The 19,912-nt window shown below is 52.1% G+C and overlaps 1 protein-coding gene across 1 annotated transcript; it reads left to right on the forward strand.

The window, feature by feature from the left end:
- Window positions 1-1,973: 1,973 nt before the first annotated feature.
- TTL (tubulin tyrosine ligase) lies at window positions 1,974-19,529 on the forward strand. The gene is made up of 7 exons (XM_076334830.1): window positions 1,974-2,232; window positions 6,745-6,823; window positions 8,557-8,789; window positions 12,006-12,141; window positions 12,236-12,505; window positions 13,474-13,617; window positions 15,504-19,529. The coding sequence occupies exons 1-7, from the start codon at window positions 2,076-2,078 to the stop codon at window positions 15,619-15,621; spliced, it is 1,137 nt and encodes a 378-aa protein (XP_076190945.1). The 5' UTR covers window positions 1,974-2,075; the 3' UTR covers window positions 15,622-19,529.
- The last annotated feature ends 383 nt before the right edge of the window (window positions 19,530-19,912 follow it).

A 19,912-nucleotide genomic window follows, 5' to 3' on the forward strand; every position in this document is an offset into this window, starting at 1 on the left:
GATAAAAAATAACCTGACAGTTCTTTTTCATTTGAATGTTGTTATCATCCATTTGGCCTATAGTTAAGTGTTCTGTATTTTCCTTAGACTATTAACAAAATTGGTGTTTTATTATACCAGATTAGACAAACACTAATTGTTGTCCCTGTCCACAATTCTTTCAAGGTGAAAAGCATTTCATTAAAAATGTTTTGGAAAAGCATTTCATTAAAAACATTTTGAACAATTTAGCAGGAGAAAATTAGATAGCAGCCATTTTTTAAATTAAATTTTTCTGTCCATGAATCACATAACACCTTGTGCTGCCAAAGAAGAAAAGGCAGCAACATCAGCGTGAGGTCGTGACCAATCTACCACACATCTGAGTTTCCTTCAGCAAAATGTTCTTGATTTGTTAGAAATACATCATGATTTATAGCAACCAACACGAGTATGCAATGCTGATGTCATTCCTCGTACAGTGTCTGTAGGAAAAACAGGACATTAACCAACCCAAGAACTCACACTTTTCATTATTGATAGGTTTGTTAAGACAAACCTGATTTTGGGGGGGAAATCTGATTTCCAGGTTCTGAATTTGTGAGATAAGATGCCTTTGGTCTGTTGCAGACTTGTTTAGGAGGAGGACAGAAGTGATGATTACAAACAAAAAGACTTTTTCACAAACAGAAAAAACAAACTAGGTAACAATGCATGAGAAGATAAGAATGCATCTTTAGGAAAACTAAAAGATATCAAGAAAAATGTGGTTTGAAGTGTCAAATAGCTTAAGAAGAGGAGAAGGTCTGTTGGCTCTCCAGTCCCAGTGTCGCGTGGTTCAGAGCATGCATCACCCCGGGACACGGACAACCGAGGTCTGAGGGTGCAGAGCAGAGGAATCAACCTGGCCCTTTCCTCACTTGCTGCCCTCCTTCGGCAGTTTATCACGCTGGTTTATCAACATCCTTCTTGAACTGGACGCAGTACCTAGATGCAGTCTGACAAGCACTGTGCTGGGGGGAACAGCTCCTTCCCTCCACCTCCCAACTGTGCCTGTTCGCAGAGCCCTCACTGCCACGAGGGCCCAGGGCTGTGCCCGCCAGGCCCCCAGGGCCTTCCTTGCAGAGCCTCTCCAGCTCCAGCCTCTGTCATTGCTGACTTTCCCCTTCATCCTGAATTTCATGGGGTTCCTGTTGTCTCCAGCCTGTCTGGGTCCCACTGCATGGCTGCCCGCCCTCCACACGCGGGCTGACCTCCCCGGGCCTCAGAGGCCCGTACCCGCGGTGTGGCGACAGCAGCCTGTGTGGGTGTGCGAGGCAGCGTGCGGCCCCTCGCCAGGGCCAGGCCAGACCAGGCATCGGTCAGGGCCTGCGCCTCCGGTGGCGAGACCTAGACAGGAGCCCCACCAGCCCCGCGAGGCCGTGGGGCCCAGAGGGCAACCAACGCCTGCCCGTGGCCTGTAGCAGCAGCAGGAGCGGGGCTGCAGCCTCGGGGCATCTCTGCCTGGGCGTTGGCACGCAGGGGCTGCTGCTGGCCAGACGCGGGGCCCCAGCCCAGCGGCGGTGGCCCGCACTGTGCGGGGGCGTGCAATCCCAAGGGGGCAGAGCGCCGGTGGGGAGCGGGGTGGGCGGCGGCGGCGCCGCTTGTACAGAGCCCGTGCGGGCCCCCGCGGCCAGCCGCGCACGCACGACCGCAGCCGGGCGACAGGGGCGACCCCCGGCCGGTGGCACACCGGGGAGCGGCGAGGCCGGGCCGGGCCGGGGCGGACACGGCGCCCGAGGCGGGGAGGCCGCTTCTCGCCCGCCGCGGCGTTGCCTGGAGACGGGGAGGGCGCAGCAGCCCCGCCCCCCGGGCGGCCTCCGCGACGTCACTGCCTTTCCAGCGGCGGGGGCGGTTCTGCTTCCGGGTCAGCCCCCCCGCCCCGGGCAGGCTCGGGCGGGCGGCGCGCGGGGGCGGCGGCGGCCCCGGCCATGCGGAGCCGGGCCGGGCGGCGGCGGCCGCGCAGGGCCCTGCCTGGGCTGCGGCGGGGCCCCATGGGCCTGGGGCGTCCCTCGGGCCGCCGGGGGTAGGGTGGGGTGTCCCCCCTCCCCGCCGCCATGTACACCTTCGTGGTGCGGGACGAGGGCAGCAGCGTGTACGCCGAGGTGAGCCGGCTGCTGCTGGCCAGCGGGCAGTGGCGGCGCCTCCGGAGGGACAACCCCCGCTTCAACCTGATGCTGGGCGAGAGGAACCGGCTCCCCTTCGGCAGGCTGGGTAAGGGTCCCCCCCCTAGCCGCCCCCCGCCGGCAGCAGGGCCCGACGGCTCCCTCGCCCCCCCTGCAGCCCGGGACCCGGGCCGCGGCTGTGCCCTTTCCGCCTCGGTGAGCCTACCGGAGTCCCCCGCCGCAGGGTGGGGTCCCCCGCGGCTCGTCGCAGGCTCCCGTCACCCCTGCGGGCACGGGGGCTGCGGGCAGGGCGTGCCCCGGCGGAGCGCCCCGCCGCTTGGGAGGGGGTGTCCCCCCGGCCCCTGTCACCGGGCCTCCCGCTGGCCCCGACAGCTGACCGTGTGCTGGGCTCCCCGTCACAGGGACCCGGCGGCCGCCCCGGCCTGCGTCGCCCAGAACAAAGGGCGGAGACCGGGGGGCTCCGTGCAGCCGCTTCCCGGCCCCCGGCAGGGCTCTCTGCAGAAACGGCCCGGCCCAGGGACCGGCTGTCCCTGCCGGGGACTGCTGCCACCAGCCAGGGCTCAAAGGATCCCCCTCCCAAGCTCCCGGAGGGTGGTTTCACCGGTGCCCCCCAAGCACCCAGCCCAGCTTGGGGGCTTGCGCTGTGGTGCAGCATCGGGGTGGGGTGGAGGGCACCCGGAGACCCCCTCCTCACATGTCGCAGACCCTCAGGGTCCTGGCACCCCTGGGTGCAGCCCCCACCTCCCAGCCTGCCTGCCCTGTTCTGTAGCCACACACTCAGGGCCGTTTTCACCGGGGGGCTTCAGTCACCCAGCGTGGGTTTGTGGGGAACATGGTGGTGCCAGTGGCATCCCCCTGCCTGGCGCAGGGCAGGGACATTGCGGTGCTGAGCTTACATGTTATGGGGGTGTTTCTATGGTTTGGGACAGGGCAGGGAAGAGGTCTGAGCCAGGCACGCTCAAACCCTCGCCCCGGAGCCGAGGCTGGTGCGGATGTGCCTCTGCAGGGGCTTGGTGGGGGTGACAGCATGTCTAGTCCCTGCTTGGAGCCCGGTGAGGGCTATTCCAGAGGCGCTGTGTGTGTGTGTGTATAGGGCCAGGCCACCCCCCACCTCCCCACACCTTTTCCCCTGCTGTCTGACCCTCTCTGTCACACTGCCAATGTGCGGGGCCCCGGGAGCTTCCCTGTGCAGGCTTGTCCCCTGCCTGCCGTGCGCACTGCCTGTCCCGTGGCAGGCAGGGCTGTCAGCACAGCCACCCCGGCCCTCTGCCCCGCCGGATGGGGAAGAGCCCAAGAGCAGGGAGGGAGAGTGCCATGCACTGCCCGCGAGCGGGGAGAGGCAAGCCAGGCGCTGGCAGCGTTGTAGGGCGCGGCGGGGAGCAGAGATGCACTGTCATTGCCCATGGCTGGGGGCGAGCCGACAGGAGCCGCAAGGCTGGCAGGTCTCCGTGCGTGGTGCCAGCTGCTGTGCTGGCTCCTGTCACCAGGCCTGTCAGAGCAGGTTTGGGATGAGGACGCTGCAAACCCCAGCAGAGCAGTGTGTTTCCCTCCTGCAGTCCCCCGTGTCTGTATCCAACGGCTGGCAGGACCCTCCGGGCCTCTCTCCCTGCCCTTGGCCCTGTTTTCTCCTTTCCTGGGGCAATTTTGCAGCACTGCTGCTGGCTGCTGAAACATTGGAGCAGGAGGAGCCCCCTCGCCCCAGCAGCTCCAGAGTGGGATGGCTTTTTGCAGCCCCTTTCTTGCAGTTGACACCCAGCACTGACTGCTCTTTCAGATTTGCAAGTCACCAGCTCCAGCACCTCTTCCCTTGTCTCCACATGCGTTTGTGAGTGGAAAGTCCCCATCACATGGCGATGCCATCTGGTCACCTCCCAGCGCTGGAGTGTCTGCAGCAGGCAGGGAAACACTGGGAGAGGCTTAAGCAGCGAGGATGCTCACGCACGCTGTAGCCAGGCACGGCAAGCAGACCTGTGCTTTAATGGGGCCAGCAGGCAGGGCCTGTGAGCATCGGGCTTCACTGCAGAACGAGTACGGTTCTTTGATGTGAGTGGGCCTTGCACAGCACGTCTAGCCATGGTGGGCTCGTGGCCATCTCTTACTAACCCCTTCCATCCTTGAAAAGAGCCCTGGGGTGATGGAAGGGCTTCAGCAAGCCCTTCAGCATGTGTTGCCATGGGATGCCTGAAAATTCAAACCATTTCTCACAGCCAAGGCACATCTATGATCCGTGGAGAGGGACCATGCTTTGGCACTGGCTTCTTTAACCCATCCTCCTATAGCAGGAGCTGGTTGCCTGAAATCAGTAGACTCAGACCAAAAATAACGTGGTTATTTTGGTACATCTTCCAAAAAGCTGTATCTTCTCTGGTACATCTTCCTAAAGCTCTCCTCCTGAGCAACTGTTGCATCAAAGCTGGCTTGGTTTGGTTTTCCTAAAGGCTCTACTCAGTGGAAGCAGACGTTAATTCAGGGAACTGTAGGGATTTGCGTTACTCAGGGGCTAAGCTAGATCATTTGACATGGAAGAGGGGTAGAAGTGGGGACTCTCAGCATGCACCGCTGCTTCTGTCCAGCTGCAGGGACTTCTGTTGCTCTTGCTGATACCCTAATTCTTGGGGGATCGTGCCCTTAAGCTGTGTCTGTATCTAATGGAATAGCAGTTTGTACTAAGGAGAGGGAAAGGAGGAAGAGGCTGCAGAGGCCTCATGGAGCAGAGGATGCTGGACTACGCCCTGCCGGCCACGGGAGGATCGCCAGTTAGCTCAGTGCCTTGGCAGCTTTTTAACCTTGCTAAATGCGTGGTGCAGACCTCACAACATGCCCGAGAACCCGTTCCCCTTCCCGCCTCGTGGTCCCTCCTCGCTGACCACCAGACTCCACGTTGCAGCCCACTGCTCTGTGGAGATGCTCAGGAAACCAACAAGGATGTGCCTCCCAGCGGGTCAAGAGTTATCCAACAGCAGTGGTTTCAAAGTGGGTTTCAACCACTTCCGTCCTCCCTCCTTTCACCAGCCCCATTCCTCTGTCACTGGTGACAGGGTGGATTGACCACTGTGAGGCAGAGCCCACCCAGAGTGGTAGGATCTCCTTCTGGACCTCGATTCCTCCAGGAACCAAGCAAAATCGATAAACTGGAAACAAGGAAATTTGATGGTTTTTACTAATTTCTTTCAGTAAATTAGTGCCTGGCGGTGCTGGCTACGTATTGAAGTGCCTGAAGTTACAGATCTTTTCTGGAAGATGGTTTTCAGCTATGTGGTATTTAAAGATTTGTGAATAAAATAGTGACGCAGGTCAGGGCCGTGACTTTAGGGTTGAAATAGATGTTGACTGTCAGTGATCTTGCAGCTGCCTGGCCTTTAAGGTAATGTTTGCTCCAGGCCTTTTTTCCCAGGCAAACACCAAGGAGGACAGTAAAACTCTGAATCCTTTTTCAGGGTCTAAATCACTCCCACGAGCATTTTTTTGAAAAGAGAAGGTGAAGATGGAAGTAACTGCCACGCTTGGGGGATCGCCCTAGTCCTAGGTCACTTCAAACCAGAGCAGTTTTTCATCAAGTTTTCCCTATCGATGCTCTTGTCAGTTGTTGTCACTGGTGACCCAGGTATTGCCCCAGGCATCACTCGCCTCTTGCACATCCATGTTCGGCTGCACTGGTTGTGCGGGAGAGGCTGCATGGTGTTGCCCAGATTTGCGTTACCCTTCGGACAAGTGCTTGCCATCCTGTCCTCCCAGAGAGCTTCCAGCTGAGCACAAGTGTTCGTGTAGTGTGAGAAGGTGAAGGAAGGCAGGCTGTGGTGTGAAGTCCAGTATTGGTAAGGAGGTACCCATCTGTTTGGCACTTGTGAGGCCACAGGTGGATACTGGGAGCAGTTTGGGACTTTCCAGTACAGGAAAGGCATAGGCACCCTGGAGTGACTCCAGTAAGGCCATCAGGATAGCCAGGGGGACCTGGCAATCAAGCACTGGGACAAGGACCCGTAGAAGCAGTACGATATTCATCCTTAGAGCTACTCAGTCTTTGACTGAACAAGAGGTTGGAGCAGAGACCTCCAGAGGTCCCTTCCCACCCCAGCTATCCAAGGGGGCTTGCTGCAAGCTGCCAGAGGGAAGCAAGACTCCAAATCTTTTAACGTTTCCCAGTGTTTTGTGATATCAGGTCCAACAGGGAATCCTGCTGTACGTGACAAAGAAACAAGGCCCTTTCCTAAGCTGTGATCTTTGTATCGTGGTGTGCTTCCCTGCATCCTCCTGCTGCACTTAAGAGTAACTGAAATCTTGGCTTTTAAAAACTGCCACCAGCAAATGGAGAACGTTTTTGGGTGGCACTGCCAGTTCCCAGTGTAAATTAGGAAATTATTATTTTCCTTTGGAAAATGGAAGTGTCAGATTCAAAACAGACTTGGGTAAATGCATGGTTTTTCATAACTAAAAGAAAGAAACCACAGGAGCCGGTACCAGCTTAGAGCCTGTTTCTGTGATGCAGGGCAAGGAAACGGCCTCCTTTCTCTTCCCTACTGCACAGATCCTTTGCACCAAGCAGATGTTTTTCCTTCATTAATTGAGAAGCTTGTCTGACTTCTTTGTTTCCCCTTTTTAGGCCATGAACCCGGACTTGTGCAGCTGGTGAATTACTACAGGGGAGCAGACAAGCTGTGCCGCAAAGCATCTCTGGTGAAGTAAGAAATTCACTGAAATGTTACATGGGATTGGCAGAAATTTTTCTTCTAACCATTGTCGAGTGTCGAACCTGTTCGGAGGGTATTTCACAGAACAGCTGCCCTGGGAGTGTCCTAGCATGTGCTGTCTTCAGACTCCTATGCTGATCTCTAGAGCTAACTGTGTGCACAAAGACCTCTTTGTAACTTCAGGGGAAATGCTGTTTCCACTGAATTACATCTGCTTGAAACCTTAGAGTGTATTGAATCAGATTAGAGCCAAACCAAACGAAAAAAAAAATCTGCTCTTTTTCCCTGTAGACATTTAATTAAAACCTACTCCTTTTATTCTCTGTTTCATACAGAGATGAGACACTAATATGCCTTTAGCTAATCAGATTTGTTGATCAAACAAATGCTTGGAGACATCTCCAGGAAGAGCTCTGGGAGTTATTTCTGCATGACCAGCTGTGCCAGGGTCTCCTGGGGAAATGTGGATGAGCTTTCATTGTAGATAACCCTCGTCCCTGTGCAAACTCTGCAGCCATTAGGGCATCTTCATGTCAGAGCTCTTGGTCTCCTTCAAGCGTTTGATTCCACGTTAGTGTCTGTGCTGCCTGTTGCTGATGCAGTCCTGCAGACTGCGTGTGCTGAGCCGAGGCCTCTCCTTCCCCTGCGAAGAACCTGGTCCCAATTGCTTTCTTTACAGTGGCGATGGTGTTTGTCCGGAACTAGCAGAGTATTTTTTAAACAAGCACTCATGGTACTCCCCCTCAGATTTCTCTGAGGCCCGTGGTCTAGAGGCGGTGCTGAAAGTGCTTGCACGTCTGGTTTTCTTCTCCTGAACCTTGGCTGACCTTTCTAACTGTGGGGTCAACCATGCATCAAGCTACTTATGAACCCAAGGGACCACAAATGATATTCCTCAGGGCTCCCAGGGTGTCACTGACTGACTGCCATTTCAACAGAGAGGCACAAATGCACAGAGAGAGTCAGCAACTCATGAGCTCTGCTTTTGGCCTTAAGCAAAGCACAGTGAGCATTCAGCGAGGCAGGCAGCTCCCTTGACTCTGAAAGAAAACAGGCCTGGGCTCTGCTAACAGGAGTTTGCTGTCATCTCTAGACATTACTGGTAGGAGAGATGTGCCAGAGAGATCGGAGACTGCATGATGCAAGGGGGATCCCAGACACCTTGGGACATGAAATGTGTAGCTGTGTCCTTGCTTTCAGTGGGTTCCCAGTGGTCTTCATCCACAACTGGGACACCTGGTCAGATCTCGGTGGGGATGGGATCAAGAGCTAAGTTCCAGCACAGAGAACGTTACTGCTCTGGCTTCCCTTTTGCTTGTTGTGATCACAGTATCCTTCCTGTCCCGTTCTGTGTTAGCAAACACACCTCCTCAGTTCCCTTGTGCAGAGATGGCGCAGGGAATGCACCGCAAGCTCTAGTTACAAGGAAATTTCTCTGCTGATTGTTTTACGATATCTATAGTATCTACAAAACGCTTAATGAAAGCATGCAGGTCTGGTTCAAAGAGCAATGCTTGGCTACAGGTTGGAGTTGCCATGATATCTTTAGGAAAACACTAATTTCAAGGGTCTGAGGAAAATATAATAATTTAGCACAGACTATCTGTAAGCTGCTATTCATCACCAAGTGAAAGAGCCCAGTTAATGATGACTTTTACTTCTTAAATGATGTCCATGCAGGTGGGGACACTCTGGAGATTAACAGCCTGTCTCTCTTCACCCAGGCTAATCAAGACAAGCCCTGAACTATCGGAGTCCTGCACGTGGTTCCCCGAGTCATATGTGATTTACCCAACAAACTTGAAGACTCCCGTGGCTCCAGCACAGAATGGAATTCGCCATCTCATAAACAACACAAGGACAGATGAGCGGGAAGTCTTCTTGGCAGCTTACAACAGGCGGCGGGAAGGCAACGAAGGCAACGTGTGGATCGCTAAGTCCTCAGCTGGTGCCAAAGGTTCATTCTCCAGCAAAACGAGCCACCTTCTTGTTATTCCATACTCTTTACTTGATCGGTAGAGTCCCAGGGTTTGGCTGAGCCCAGCTGACATCTAGCCTGTCTATGAAGGGCTTCACCTACCAACTCCATGCCAGTCAAGCCAGCATAAGGCTTTCCTTTGTCTGCTTGGTGGCATGGGGCTCCTGACAAGCATTGTAACATGCACATGCTATCTAGGACATGGTCGTAGGACAAAAGGGCCTCCACTTTTCTACACATGCGCCTCAAAATACAGGAAAGTTTGCTGCAGGGAGAAGGCAGTGGTGACCAGCAGGCGAGGGGAATGTGGAGAGCAGGAGATTACAGGGAGCAGAACAGGGTATGGGGAGGAGGGCAGCAGGCAGGACAGCAGCCTTCAAGGGCAAGGAGCCCAGCTCTCCATGCTGCAGCTAAGCCTGGTTTCACCTGGGCAGAAATACAGCTGCCTGTCTTTCAACTGAACCCACATGCCTGGTGCCAATGGCCTACCCATGGTCACACTGAGAGACTGGCTGAGCAGCCATGAGCTCAGTGCATCGAAATTACATCCAAGCCTCAGGGGAAGGTACCAGAGCAAAGACAATCAATGCAATGTCTGTATGTCCCTTTGATTTGAATAAGGCAATAGATACCTAAGTGAGAATGTGTCCTTCCTTGTTCCAGGGTCATTACATCACTCGCTCTACAGAAATAATGAGCTATTAGACGAGACAGCTGGACACAGCTATAGATGTAATGCTTTGGTAACTATGTGCTGTCAGTTACGGCAGTATCATGGGCACGTTATCAGAATGACTTTATGAAAACTTGCCTTGCCGTGTGTACAGACCCCAGGCAGCAGAGCCCAGCCCGAGGAAGGACCTGGTCTTTTCAAAGGGAAGAAGCCCACATGACTCACTTGTATTTGCAGAGTCACTTTTGATGCAGTCTTACAAAAATCACCAGAGAATATGAAAGCCAGAGGTGGCTGCAGGGAGGCTGCGTGATAAAGCTGTCCTCCATGCTGGCTTCCTTCACTGCTCTGTTCTCTTGGCTGTGTTACCAAGGAGCATCAGAAGAGTATGCTTATTTTCACCAGGGAGGAAGGGGAGATGAGTCCTTTCGTTATGCCAGTGAGGGAATGTGTTTCTGTGTGTTATAACTGTCTGGCAAAGAATCAGTCTGAGCAATTGAAAAGGCCATTGCTGCGGTTCGCTGCAGGATGGGGAGGTTTAAACTCTCCACATACTTTATTCAAGTGTGATCCCATCTTTTCTGCATTAAAGCAGAGTAACCTTTCATATTCATCAGTGTGCTGCAGAACTCAAGCTGGGAATTAAAGTGGAAAGCAGAGCCTCACGTTAATCTTCTAGAGGGAAGTTTTACATGTCTGGGGATTACTTCTGATGAAGAAGAAAGCTTATCGACATTAATTGCTAAGGCAGATCCAGCTCAGGCACAGCCCCTGACTCGGGACAAGTCTGGTGGAAGCTTGGTTGTCCATCAGTAAAAGTAAAATTAAAGGTTTAGGATATCCTGACTTAAAAGTTGAGAGATTTTTCAACTGTGGCTAGAGGTTTTGATGTTTTCTTTGAGGGAAGGGACAGCTGCCCCACATAAGCTGCTTTGCTGCCTCGCTGGGTTGCTGACTAGGTGCACAATTAAGCTAACCTCCCCCTTGATTCACCGTCTGTCCAGTGCAGAACGGGTGCCTGCTGATCTTCCCACTGCAGAGGCTTTACTGGTTTACAAAGATGATGTTTCCCTCCTTCCCCCAGTGCACAGCCTGTGGTTGTACCAGTGCAAGTTTCTGCCTGGCTCTGCTGTGATCAGGGGACTAAAAATCTTGCCCCCGCATAAAACATGGATGAGAAATATACTTTGATGAAAGGACTTCCCTTTTGGTGGAGGATGCTAGGATGGGTAGGGGGTCAGTAGGGCTAGGAAGCTGTGACTTGTAGGTATGCAAAGCATGCAGCAGTGAAAGTACCTGCAGGGCTGTGTTGACAGCGACCTTCAGAAGTCACAGCTAGGAGCATTTTCCATGGGATGATCCTGCCAAACCCTGCCTGTGATCCAAACCTGTGTTCTCCCCCCGATGCCCCCTTGAAGAGTGTTTGTTTCTTTTCACTCAGTATTTCCTCCAAAACACTCAGCACAAAATTAAGATTAAGTCACCAGCTTTAGTCCAAAAAGTTAACTAAATGCCTGAAGACTGGACATAGTGCCAGAGAAGTGTTAGCTAATTTTACCTGAGCTGGTATATTCCTCATGTGGCACCGTGCCATCCCTTTATCAAATCCCAGAAGGGATATGTTCTCTCTTCATTGCTCTGCAGTAGTGGTTTCGCATCTGGACTCTTGCAAGAAATGAACAGTGACGGCTTCAGCCAAAATGTGGCAGTATATAAACGGCACATCTGACTTCTTTAATGAAGAGCTTCATTAAAGGGGAAAACACTGACTACATGGATGGACATTTTGAAATAGTTCTTTTCCTAATTCAGCAATGATTTTAATAGTAACTTAAATGAACTCGGTGAGCAGGGCAACACTGTGCAAGTGTGCATGTGTGACTGCCTCTGGCAGCCAGAGAAGCCAGGCAGGGGGATAAAGTCTGAGTCTAGGATAAAAAAACCACAAACCTCCCTCCCCAAATGAAAAAAAAGAAAAATCTCACAAACAAACTGCCAAAACCCCTGTTCTTCAAACTGCTGAAAACCAGGGAAAAACAAAACAAAATTCAACAAGTGCTGAACACGTGCGCCGCCCCCCCCCACCCGCCTCCCACCAAGTCCAGCTGGAAAAAACACCAGAAAAGGAAACAAAATCCCCCAAACCAAGCAGCTGCCTCACTGCTTGCCAAGGTCCCTGTCTGCTGTGCATCCCCTCGCACCTAAATAGCCACCCCGCTACAGACGAGCCCCAGGCAGGCCGTGCCACCTCAGGCACTCTTGCCTCCCATTTGCGTTAGCTCCGGTTACTGGGGAGCCAGACGCCCTGTGGCGTGGTAACAGGGAGATCCCTCTGCAGATTTACTGCCTGACACTGAGCGAACATGACACTGCTTGGGCACCGACCAGCCCTGGGACCATGGGTCCTTGCTTGTTGCGTGGCTTTTTGGGCAAATGAGCCATGGTCCACTTGGGCCCTGAAAAAGCTCCAGCAAAGGTAGGAGGATCCTCTACCTGATTTTGTCTTCATCTTTCTATGCCAGGGGAAGGGATCCTGATTTCTTCAGAGGCTGCAGAGCTCCTGGACTTCATCGATGAGCAGGGACAAGTGCACGTGATTCAGAAATACCTGGAGAAGCCTCTGCTTTTAGAGCCAGGGCATCGCAAATTTGACATCAGGTAACCTTTTCCGCTTTTGTAGCAATACTGGTTTTCATTTTCGTGCTGTTTCTTTTTAAGCCACTGAGACTAGAGTTTGTTCTCTCACCCCCAGGAGCTGGGTTCTCGTGGATCATCAATATAATATCTACCTCTACAGAGAGGGTGTCCTGCGGACCTCTTCCGAACCATATAACAGTGCTAATTTCCAGGACAAAACCTGCCACTTGACCAATCACTGCATTCAGAAGGAATATTCCAAAAACTACGGGCGGTATGAGGAAGGGAATGAAATGTTCTTCGAGGAGTTCAACCAGTATCTGATGGATGCCCTGAACACGACGCTTGAGAATAGCATCTTACTGCAAATCAAACACATAATAAGGTAGCCAGCTGCCTGTTGCATAGGGGAACATAGCCCTTCAGCGACAGGGAACGCGTATAGACACAGCTGGGAAGCAGACAGACCGCAAGGGAAGGGTTTCAATTGCATAAATTTAAGATAAAGCCATAAACACCCCAATGTCATTGCTCAATGAAAAGGGACCTCCGTAGGGAGGGTACATGTCAATGTGTCTGCATTTTGCCAGCTGTGGCTGGAGAAGGATGGAGTGAGATCACTTGGTAAGGGAAGAGGGTAGGTCAAAAGACAAGGGCTGGGAGAGGTTGAGATTAAAAACGGTATAAGGTGTAAGAGGAGAAATGAAGCCAGACTCAAGTCTGCAGGATCTCACCGCTTCCCCCACCATCAGCAAGCAGCAGCACATCTCATTAGCACAGGTCGTCTTATTCGGTCCACACAAAGCCAGCTACCTCCTGGGCACAGAATGTGCCTGGAGAGAGATCTCGGACATTACGGTGCCGCAGAGAATCCAGGTCTTGACAAAGTGATCCTTCGTGGTGGAATTTACTTTGCAAGTACCCCATTGCTGTTAACTGACACCAAAAAGATATGACACGATCTTTGAGGGACTTGGAGGCAAATGAGCTCTCAATGGCAATTCCCTGGGGACCTCATGCAGCCCTTTGTGGCTCTGCCTTCTGCTCCAGGCTCTAATTGCACATCATGTTTTTCAACTTGCCTAATCCAGTAGTGAGGGTGGATACTGCTCTCCAGCTCTTCGGGAGTTAGCTCAGGGCTGTCCCCACATGTGTTTTGATGGTTGCATGATCTCACTTGCAGGGACCTGGTTACCATGGTGTGTGTTGTATATAGCTTGTAATTTGGGGCAGTCCCAGGGCAACAGGGGGCCCCTCCACGTAATTGTGCTATGCACATGCCCTCAGAAGCTGCAGTGCAACAGGTGTGATCGCAGGGCTTTTGATCTTGGGTTTCTGTTTCTCCCTTCACAGAAGCTGCCTTATGTGTATAGAGCCTGCGATCAGCACGAAGCATCTTCACTACCAGAGCTTCCAGCTCTTTGGCTTTGACTTCATGGTGGATGAGGAGCTGAAGGTCTGGCTGATAGAAGTCAATGGGGCCCCGGCGTGTGCCCAGTGAGTAATCAGTTTCTGTAATACCCTTGCGATGCCGCCATTCACATGCCTCACCCAAAACATGGCTGTGTCCCAGCTCCAAGCGAAAAAGGTGGAAGAAAGTGAATGGCAGGGGAGTTTTCCAGGCTAACCCATACCGGACACTGCTCTAAGTGCCAGCTGATTTAAGTTTGTTGCTCCTGTCTCTGCGTTTGGTATCCCCCAGCTTCTTTCCTATGTGAGATGGGACACTAACATCAGTTTTTGGACAAATGGGTTTGAATATAACTTGGGTTGTTTTTATTGACACTATTGGGTTGAAGTTATGTTGCAGAATTAACGCTTTGGGGGTCAGGTGGTTTCTCAGTATCTCTTGTGGAGCCACTGGTGGCTGGTCTTTACCTGAACACATGATAAATGAGTAGCGTTAAGGGCAGCAGCTGGAAGCGAGTGACTGAATTTGCAGGCAGCAGGACCCCAGAGCACACTGTGGATGCTGCAGACATTGGATCAAAGCCTCCACCAGCCACAGGGAGACTGGGACAGCCAAACAGCCATGGCCATGAACATCTCTGCATAGGCACAGCAGGAGGTGCTGTATTACGTGATTGGGACAACTGTGGAAGACTAGAAATCTTTGCTAAATGGGCATCTGTATCGTATACAAGCCCAGCAAAACAGAACAGGCTGTACATCACTATATTAGAATTTGATTAGATTAGATGTAGATTAGATTAGATCATCACTAACAGTAGACAAAAAATACAGGTCAAACCTACCAGACAGCCTGTTCAGCAGCCTTTTCAGGGCTAGGGCTTGGGGAGCTTTCTGTGTCCAGGATGCCCTGTTCACCATGTGCACCATGGTGCAATACTGCCTTGCACCTCCTTGTGTTGCTGTATGGGTAGAATTTGGCTGTTGCTGGGCGGATTTGGTTTGCAGCAATGCCCTGTTTGCTTTGTGCCTCTGTGGGCACTTGGAAGCCATCGAAAGCAGCTGAGGTAGGTTTTGGCTATTTGTGGCTTCTCCTCTTCAGGGTTATTCTAATTTATAGCACCCATATCACACAGTTCACATTTAAGAGACAAAAATTGGCTGCTGAAAGCAGTATCGCTCCCAGGAGTTGAAAAAGCATCTTACTGTCATGTAGCCCCAAAGGCACAGGGTGAAAGGCATTGTTAATCCTAGTAAAGACAGCTTTGGTACTAGGAGTGTCCCAGATGCCAGCATGTTCAGGGAGGCTACACAGGTATTTCCTTCAGCAGAAAGTGAAGCTATTGTTAACTTATTTCTCAAACACCTTGTCTCTCTTCTCCCTAATTCTGCTCTGTATGAGCTGTGGCGTGGTGAAACACATCCCACGCTTCCGGAGGGTCCTGTGAAGTCTCTGTGCCTGGTCACAAGCTGATGTGCACAGCTGCACCCCAGTGCAACATTTCATCAAACCAGGAACGCATCAGAGCAGTCCCTCTGGGGCACATCCCCCCGTGAATGGGGTCTGGTGTGATAATCACGACTCCCTGAGTTGGAAGGCTGGTACAGGGGGTGCTCAGATGTTGTCCGCCCCGGTGCATCTTGCAGTGACTCAAGTCTGGGGCCTGAGGGTGTGGAGACTGCTCAGGAGCCTGTTCTGACACTAAACTTGGATAATGGGTTTTGTGGTCCCGTCTGGCAGAGAGCAATATTGGGAATGGGAGCACCATTGAAAAAGAAGACGGTTGCTGGGGTAGGCAGGGAGGAGATGGAAGAGATGCCACCCTCCTCCCATTTGCCACCCTGGAGCTACCTGTAATGGGAGCAGGATCTTGTAGATCCTGCTGGGAAAATGCCTGTCTATGTAAAAATTGGTCGGGGGCCTGCTGATTTGTCCTGCCTGGGCATCTGATTCTCTCTCTCTCATCTCTTAGGAAGCTGTATGCAGAGCTCTGCCAAGGAATTGTGGATGTAGCCATCTCTAGCGTTTTCCCCCTCAACGACACTGGGCAGAAGACGAGCCAGCCATCATCGATCTTTATCAAGCTGTGATGACAACAGGAATGCCTCTGCTGTGCACAGGGAGAGGCTGCACCCATCGGGTCAGCACAGTTCGGTGGCTTATCTCAGTATCATGCCAAAAAGTGATAGAGACAGGCTTCTTATTTTCTGGGAAATCATGGGGAAAAACAACAAAACAGGCATCCACACAGAGCTGCGATGAGCTAGAGCTGCTCAGATAACTCTGCCTGCATTCACCAAAATCCACTTTAGAAACAGCTCGTGTGACTTTGATATCTGAAACAAATCTCTCTGGGACAACAACAAAATAACCTTAAAATGAAACCCCAACAGGGATACTATAATACTGTATTAGCGCCTCCTTTTCTATAGAGATAACATTGGGTTTTTTAAGGGAATTGAGCGAAGAGAACGATGATCGTCCGGGACGTCATGGCTGGGAAGTTGTCCTCCTCCTGCTGTGTTTCTTCTTTCCTCACCTACTGCATCATTAGTGCCTTAGCTCAGCTCCAAATAGGTGACTCCTTTCCTTTGTTCCTGCCCTATTACGTAGAAAGGAGCAAGCTCTCTTGCATCGCAGGATGCCTAAAACCAGGAACACCAAGAATTCAGTTTCCTTAGGTCATTTTCCAAGTTGGTTTGCTGAACACCCGGGCAACGGCTGGCAAAAGGGTGCTGAACTGCAGGTGGTGAATTAACCCAAGCAAGGAAGGCAATTTTGTTTATTTATAGCTATCCCTTTTCCTAATGAGATTTGAATCAGTGTCCATCCCAGTCTGATGCAGTTGGATTTTGTTCAAAAGAGGTAGAGAGACGCCCTCAGGGCTCACCGGCAGGCTGTAGGATTTCTAGCATCACTTTTGTGCTAAGAGTGTTTCAAACAGCAGAAACCCGATCTCCTCAGTTTCTTCTGAGACACTGCAGTGAATTTAGGCTCTTCTCTCAGCTTTCACCTTCATGCATTTGAGGCTTGAATCTGAAACCTTTCAACCCAAATGATTTTTATCCCGTTTGATCCAGCCAATTTTATTCTCTTCCATTTGACAACTATTGCAATTTTCTGCCCTGAGCACAGTCCACAACTTGGTCCCAGCTAGGGGGAAGGTGGGTGAGGTTTTGTAGACCAGGAGAGAGATCCCTTGTGTATAGGTTTGCCACACAGCTGGGAAGGCAGGTGTTTTGGGGGAGAAGTTAAATTCCTTGAGGTCCCTGAATTTCAGAGCTAACATCTACTTTGACTATAACCTAAATCCCTGGCATATTGCCCACCCTGTGAAGTGTTTCTGAATTTTCAGCATGAGCCCAGCACATCCCTCCTAAGCTGGAGCTCTTTGCAGAGCACAGTGGCACTTGTAACAGCAGCGTGCTTTGTGGGGGGTGTTCAGGGCTGTGTTCTGCTGCCTCTGGCAAGGAGAGATGGTTGGTACTGAAATAAAATGGTTCCTGTTGCCCAAAACAAACAAGAAGATACTGTGGAGGTTACGAGCTTCTGGCTGCCTGTGTGTAACGGGAAGTGAATCAATGGGATTTCTGCCTTCCTCAGAAGATCCTAGTGCTTTGGCATACTCGTCTCTGCTCGTGATGGAGATTTCAGAGGTCTTCATGCCAGCAGACGATCCTGGCACCTTTCTGTAGGCAGGACTGAAGTGCCCAGGCCTCCTTGGACTGATGCATTTTGATCGTGCTGTCATGGGATGGACATTCGTTGCGATATGCTGTGAATCCAGAAGTGGCACCATTTCACACAGGGCCACTCAAATCCAGGAGGGAACAGAGTGCTTAGCAAAACCCCGCGGAAGCATCACAGAGAGGGCACATCCCAAAGAGCTGCACAAGCACCTCTGAAGTTGTGGACACCCTGAAGCGCGGCGTGGATCTGCATCTGCAGGGGGTGTGGCGGACGCAGGGTGCATGCTGAGAAGTGACAGGGAGCAGGAGCTGTGTGAAAACGGGGCTGCGGCTTTGTTCCCCTGCACTGTAAGTGCTGGCGGGTGGCTTTGCTTCCAGCGAGACCCCGAGTGCCAGGTCTGGTCTCCAGATTTGGGCCTCGTGGGTGTTCAGAAGAGGGACCGTGAATGCGTCAGTTTGTGAGGCAGGAAACACTGGGTGATAAGCTGGGAGAGGGGTGTGGGGGAAGGACTGGTTGGGTTTTTTAACCTTATGATAGCACATAGGTGTCAAAATTTCACTGCAGGACAGGTAAAGAGTAGCGGTAACACCCCAAGGTAGAATGTAGGCTGTAACGGTCGTTACTCAACTTGCAAAGTTCACCACGTCTCCATTGGCATTTTCATGTTAGCTCATGTGAGCTTAAAAATTACACCTTTTTGCCCAGCAAAGGGAAGATCTAATAGCAATCGCTCTGGTCCAGGATGTGGTGCCTGAGGTGACAGAGGAAACGTTGGGCTCTCGCAAGCTCTAGGGCAGATGAGAGCAGAGTGCAAAGTGATAAGAGAAAATTCTCCCCATCGTAATAAAATGAGAAATGCTCATTTTCTGGGGTGCTAGACCCATCCTTCTTTTCCTCTCAAAAGGGAAATTAAACAACCAAATCACTCCCTTACTGCACAGTAATGTGAGATTCCTGTCGAGTAGTGGGATAAGGGCAAGAAAGCTGCCCGGATGCAGGCAAAAGCAGCGGCCCCCACTGGAGCAGCTGGTACCGCCGGGAGGAGCAGTGACTCAGGAGCCTCTGCCTAACTCCAAGGACATTTCTTCCCCCTTTTTCACCCCGGATTGTGTTGTGGCGCGTCAGCAGCTGGCTGTTTTTGCTGCTCAGCTAAAAGTGTGGCTTCAACTTGATGGCAGAGCCATGATCACAGGCAGTGCAGCTATTCATACCCTGCCTTTTCAGCTGCGCTTGGGGGAGATAGTGATTCAGGGACACTTTAATCATTGGCTTGTTTGCTGAATTTTTCAGAAATAAGCAACAGCCTCTGGAGGAAAACAGCAGGTATCGCGTGTATTTACCACCTGCTCTCAAGTGCTCCCCAAGGTAAAGCATAGGAGGTGAATGATAAAGGACAGAGAGCACAGTGCCTAAGGTCTTGCCCAAAATACTAGCTACGAGGTGGAGTAGAGGATGTGTGTATTGCTGAGGCCTGAGCATTGCAGCCATGGGTGCACCTTGCAAGTGATGCTCACAAGCCCTTGTGAGACTTTTGTTTGTTTCTTTTTTTTAGGAATACACAACAATAAATGTTTTCTAGCTTATTTCAGCTAAAAGGTCAATAGAAAGGGTCTTACTCTGTTTCCTGAGCTTTCACAAAGAATGGTGCTGGGTTTCCAGAAGACACCTACCATATTGCAGAATGTCTCTAGTCTTAGTTGTATCCCTTCATGTCAGCCATGAAGGATTTCAGGCCCAGGTGCTCTGGCTGCGTTTTCCAGCAGGGTCTGGTCCCGCTGGACTCTGGGTTTCAGGTAACTCCCATGTGGCTTGTCTCATACCAGGCTAGTCGTGATTACCATGCAACAGCTATTGTGCTCCTGCCGAAATCCAGTAGCTGGCCACAGCCCACAGAAAACACTGGAGAAGTCTAAGAAAGGCTCAAAAACCACTTCATCCAGGTGGCCCGGCTTCCCAGCTCTGCTGTGACCAGCACCCTTCAGGACTGCTTGCATGTCCCTGCTCCCAGCATTTCTTGTTCTTCACATGCAGCTCTTCCCCAGGAGAGCAATGCTGTGCCGTACGTAGGTTCATAATCATGTCTCATTGCCAGTGTCTGCTGTGGCAGCCCTCAGAAAATCCTGGTGTTGAGAGGATGGTGGGGTACATACGGCGCTGCCAAGCTGGCAGCCCGACAGGCTCCAGTTCGTGTCCCCAGCTGCTCTCACGTCAGCATGTGCGTGTGGGGCCAGCGGGTGCCTGAGCTTGTGGATCTCTGGCGACTCTACCCACATCTCTCCTAAACCATCATTAAAACATGCAAACCCCATAGCCTGTGGTGTTTCCTTGGGGCAGTGGGCCCCTGGGGTGTCAGGTCCCCTGGGAAACCTTCCTGTGGGTGCCTGTGGTGAGTGTTTCCTCCCTTGCCATGCGGGACCCCAGGAGCCGGCCCAGCCCCACAGCGGAGGTTTCCTCACCTTGGGGTGACAAATGTGAGACAGCAGCACGGCATGAAGGGCATTGGCCTCACACCCCAGGGCTGTCCCAGCACTGGTGGGAGCTGGGGAGTGGGGGGGGCTGTTTGGGGGTCCAGGGTGTGGAGGCAGCAGGGAGTGATGTGGGGTGGGAGGGGTGTCAAAGCTTCCCCACCGCTGCTGCAGGGGCCCTGGGGTGCACGTGGCTGCGGGGGGGCAGATGCTGGGGGACATGGGT

Source organism: Aptenodytes patagonicus, chromosome 3 (assembly GCF_965638725.1).
Source record: "Aptenodytes patagonicus chromosome 3, bAptPat1.pri.cur, whole genome shotgun sequence".
Taxonomy (NCBI): Eukaryota; Metazoa; Chordata; class Aves; order Sphenisciformes; family Spheniscidae; genus Aptenodytes; species Aptenodytes patagonicus.

Coding starts and splice junctions, on each gene's coding strand:
- TTL (XM_076334830.1), top strand. CDS start 2,076: ATGTACACCTTCGTGGTGCGGGACGAGGGCAGCAGCGTGTACGCCGAG. Junction 8,790..12,005: donor GTCCTCAGCTGGTGCCAAAG/GTTCATTCTCCA, acceptor TTTCTATGCCAG/GGGAAGGGATCCTGATTTCT. Junction 13,618..15,503: donor GGGGCCCCGGCGTGTGCCCA/GTGAGTAATCAG, acceptor CTCATCTCTTAG/GAAGCTGTATGCAGAGCTCT.